General features: G+C 45.3%; 1 protein-coding gene across 1 annotated transcript in view; it reads left to right on the top strand.

Annotated features, from left to right (window-relative positions):
- The first annotated feature begins 402 nt into the window (after nucleotides 1-402).
- RAB37 (RAB37, member RAS oncogene family) overlaps nucleotides 403-4460 on the top strand; it is a 71234-nt gene continuing 67176 nt past the window's right edge. Inside the window, exon 1 of the mRNA XM_029213121.1 lies at nucleotides 403-919. Coding sequence (XP_029068954.1) covers nucleotides 848-919 — 72 coding nt within the window. The 5' untranslated portion in view covers nucleotides 403-847. The remainder of the gene's footprint in view (nucleotides 920-4460) is intronic.

Raw genomic sequence — 4460 nt, 5'->3', positions numbered from 1 at the left:
CTCTTATTATTTCCATTTTGTGGACACTTAGGGGAGGTTAAGTAACTTGCCCAAGGTTACACAACTTGTAATTTTCAGAGCCATGATTTGAATTCTGGAGTCTGTGCTCTTAACCAAACAACCCTTCTCCCTTTCCCAAGACAATTGTTCTTAACTTTGGGGGGGCATATGCATCCTAGAGAGTGTAATTTAAGCTCTGGACCCTCCCTCTAGGAAAATGCAGTTAAGCAAGATTTTGAAAAATATTTCAGAAACGTCAGGGACCCCTCTGGGTGATCATCTGTCGACCTCATATCATACATACTGGAGGGAACTGTCCAGAGACCAAAAGAGAAGGGGCTCCAGCGCCGCAGGGCTTTGCCTCTGCAACCGCGGGAGGAGAGTTGAGCGGCGTGGTGTGACGGGCATGCTCGGTCACTAAGAATCAGGGACGGTGAGCTCCCGGGACCGCAATACCCTGAGAACGCAGCTGGGTCGCTGAGCCTCCGGATTCCGGTAGCTGAATGAGATACGCACGGGTCACCGGCTAGATTGAAATCTTGCGTCCCTCCCAGCATCCTGGAGTCACGAGACAGGGGACTAGGACAGAACTCTGGTCCCAGGCGCGCAGGGACTGTATCGCTGTTCCTGGTGCTGAAACGCCGCGGTTGCCGAGGGCAGCAGCCGCCTGCTCTCAGGGTACCGCGCCGCAGCGGCTGCGGGAGCTGTCCAGTGCTGAACCGGATGCGGCCCGGTCCGCGGGGCTTAGACCCGAGCCGGCTGCACCCCGCAGAGCCCGGACAGAGCTTCTGGGAGCACTGACTGCAGAGCGCTGGGAGAGTGGGGAGCAGCGGGCTCCAAGCCAGGCATGGATCTGCAGAGACTCGACTCCTACCAGGGGGGAGCTGGCCCTGACTTCCATGAGCACGTCCTGTATAAGGTAAGGATCTCTAGTCCCAGGCCCCCATCTCAATCCTGGGAGAGGGTGCCGTCACCAGTTCTCTCCGTTCCCCTCGCTTTGCTTTGGAACTTAAAGAGAAACTAGCCTGTATCTGTGAGCCTAGAGAACGCTTTCTGCGTGATCCTGTTTGCTGCTCAAAACAGATGCTTGAACGCGGGGGAGGGGCCGCCCCCAGTGGTTCAGAAGATCAGGAGCTTGGTTCATGCATTTAAATCACCTGTGTCCCTTTCTCACTCACTCTTCCTGCCTCTCAGTCCTGTGAACCTCGAGCACCTTTGCCCTCCGTTAACCCTTGTGGGAGGCTACATTTGTCCTCCCACCCTTACCTCACAAGCTCCGGACCCGGTAAGTCCGGTAGCTGCGGTCAAATATCTGAATTCCTGGCCAACTTGGCTGAGATTAAACATAGAAATGATCTGCAGCAGAAATAAACTGTTGTTTTCAATCCAGATTCCCTTGTGCCTCCAGAAAGCTGCCCTCCAGCCATGACTCACTCATAACCTCCTGAAAGTGTTTGCGTATTTCATTGCTTGCGCTCATCCCTCGCTTCCCTCATTCAAGTTTTTTTAGACAACTAAGTTATCAGTAACATAACTAGATTATAACTAAATTATCAAAAACATCCTCTTGAAGTGATGGTTGGGGAAAAGTAGCAGCTTCTCTCTAGGCAGCACTTATGGATCCAACATCCATCACTCTGAAGCATCAGAGCCTTATATTTGCCATAAGAAGTCTTTATTGTACCTCATCCCTTTCTCTGCCCTCCTCATTCAGCCCTTATATTTCCCACTTCGCTAATACCGGTTTATCTATTAGTCCCCTGAAAGGCTGTACATGGTCCTATAAGTGGAGATGTTGTAAAATCAAAGTATCCCTCTGAAAATTCCATGAATGTAAGCTTCGAAGTCATTGCATGCACTTTGGTCCCCTATTATACAGTTGACATTTGAGGAAACTCAAATCCGGAGAGGCAAAGTGACTTGTTCAAGAAAACAAGGCCAGGGATTATGATTCAAAGCGTAATATTCCTTTCCCTCTACAAGTTTGGTCCATAGTCCAGCAGCGTTGACATTACCTCAGAGCTTGTTAGAAATGTGACATCTCAAGCTCCACCCCAGACCTGATGAACCTGAATCTGTGTTTTAACACGATCCCTGGAAAATAAATATGCACATTAAAGTTTCAGAAACACAGCCGTGTGCCACACTGGCTATTTCTGACACAAATTGCAGAAAACCAACTACTAAGGGAAGTGGGCTATAGATTTGAAGAGCCCAGTGACTTCTCCCTCCAGGTCCCTAAGCCCCTAGGGTATAGAGAAGGAGAAAAGTGTGTGACTTCCCCAGTCAGGAAGTTTAAAAACCACTACAGTTTGAAGTAAACTAGAATAAGATCTGTGTTCTTTGAGGTGGTGAATCTAGCCTCAGTAGAAAATGCATGCAAACAAAAGGGAACATAATTACAAATCAATTACAAAAGCATCCTGGTGACTAGATACATGGGTCTCTCCAAGTTTAAACCATCTTATAAAGATATAAATATTCATTTTAAAAGCTTTAAGATTTGGTGGTTAAAGATTTAAAATTATTGATCAAGTGTGGTCTTTCCCACCTCAATTACCCACGCATGAAATGCAGGATGTAGCCCATGAGAACTTTCACTTCCTTTGGGTTTATTGATTACCAAATTGGAAGAGAGCCTTTTCCTACGAGTTCCAGTATATTTGAAGACAGGTGTCTACCCACCACTAGTAAATACTCGATATCTTCAGCTTGGTTGTAAGCATCTTGAGAGCAGAAGCTGGCCTTAAACCTTCTGTGATGCTCAACAGAGTAAGATATGTGTAGCAATTTTCCTTTTCCTATAATACTGGTCACCTCGTCCTAATATTATTTTATTTTTGTACATGACTTTTTATTATGATACGCTTAGAAACCTTTTTGTAAAGGGGTAAGGTATCAACATATTTGTATTTTTAAAATTAATTTATTTTGTTTATTTATTTTTGGCTGTGTTGGGTCTTCGTCGCTGCATGCAGGCTTTCTCTAGTTGTGGCGAGCGGGGGCTACTCTTTGCTGCGGTGCGTGGGCTTCTCATTGTGGTGGCTTCTCTTGTTGTGGAGCACGGGCTCTAGGTGCGCGGGCTTCAGTAGTTGTGGCGCGCGGGCTTCAGTAGCTGTGGCTCACGGGCTCTAGAGCACAGGCTCAGTAGTTGTGGCGCACGGCCCCAGATGCTCCGCGGCACGTGGGATCTTCCCGGACCAGAGCTCGAACCCGTGTCCCCTGAATTGGCAAACAGATTCTCAACCACTCTGCCACCAGGGAAGCCCCTGGAGGGGACATTAGTCTTAAGGTCAAACATTCCCCATGAGTCATGTATACATTATAATGCTTACTGTATACATTTCACTTGATAAAGCTAATTACATCACATTATTTGTGAATATCCAAATTTTAAAAAGTCTTAAAATTAAAATGGCAGTGTGATACAACCAGCATATAATATTGGTCCCCACAAAGTCTGATGCCTTATTCCTTGTTTTCCTTCTTTCTTTTATCTTCCCACTGAATCAAAGACTCAAGTTACCTAGATTTCCATCTGATAGTCTGATTAAATTAATTGAAACTCATATTTGAATTAATGATAGATCAATAATCTTACTAATTTTCCCAAAACTATAAAAGATCTCCAGTTGACAGAGTAAGAAATGATGATTTTCCCGGCATAACTCCAGGCATTCTTCTTAATCCATAAAATGGCAGGCATGTCCTTCTCCTTCCTTCCATAAATATCGAGTAAACCTGCTAGCGTTGGAGGGTCTTCTGCAGAGGCGGGGGGTGGCCGTGGCTCACCGTGAGGACAAGGACACTGGCAGCAGAAGTTCTGGACATATTTGTATTATTTTTAAATGTGCTGTGTAATAGAGTCCAGGGAATCCTGATGATTAATTAGAACATATTGACCATGGGAGGCAGGGCTCCCCTCCAACATTAGTTGCTAGGAAGGATTTTTTAATTAAACATTTTATTGAAGTATAACAAACACAAGAAAAGCCCAAATCATATGTGTATACCCTGATGGGGTATAACCTGATGGGTTATCACAAAGAGAGCCGCTCTGTGCAACCACTATCAAAATAAAGGTAGACCCTTACCAGCTTCCCAGAAACCACACCGCACATACCCCCTTCCACACACACTTCCTATTCTCCTCCCCAGGGGTCACCTTTATAGAGGGGGAAGTGTTATTTAATGTTTTGACAGGGCTATCAGATTTTATGTAGGATCGTCTTAGAAACCTGCCAGGAAACCCCCATTGCTGTATGATGGAGAGAAACCCCAGGCTTGGAATCAGACCTTGATGTGACTTTGAATGGCATCTGTGAGCCTTTCTTTTCTTATCTATAAAATAGGAATAGTAATACCTGGCTTATTGGGGTTTTTTGAGTGAAAATGTTAGATAACATAATGTAATTTCTTTCTTTCTTTCTTTCTTTCTTTCTTTCTTTCTTTCTTTCTTT

The sequence above is a fragment of the Monodon monoceros genome, unplaced genomic scaffold (genome assembly GCF_005190385.1).
Source record: "Monodon monoceros isolate NGI ecotype Baffin Bay Population unplaced genomic scaffold, NGI_Narwhal_1 Super_Scaffold_9, whole genome shotgun sequence".
Lineage (NCBI taxonomy): Eukaryota > Metazoa > Chordata > Mammalia > Artiodactyla > Monodontidae > Monodon > Monodon monoceros.
This window is presented reverse-complemented; position numbering and strand designations above follow the sequence as displayed.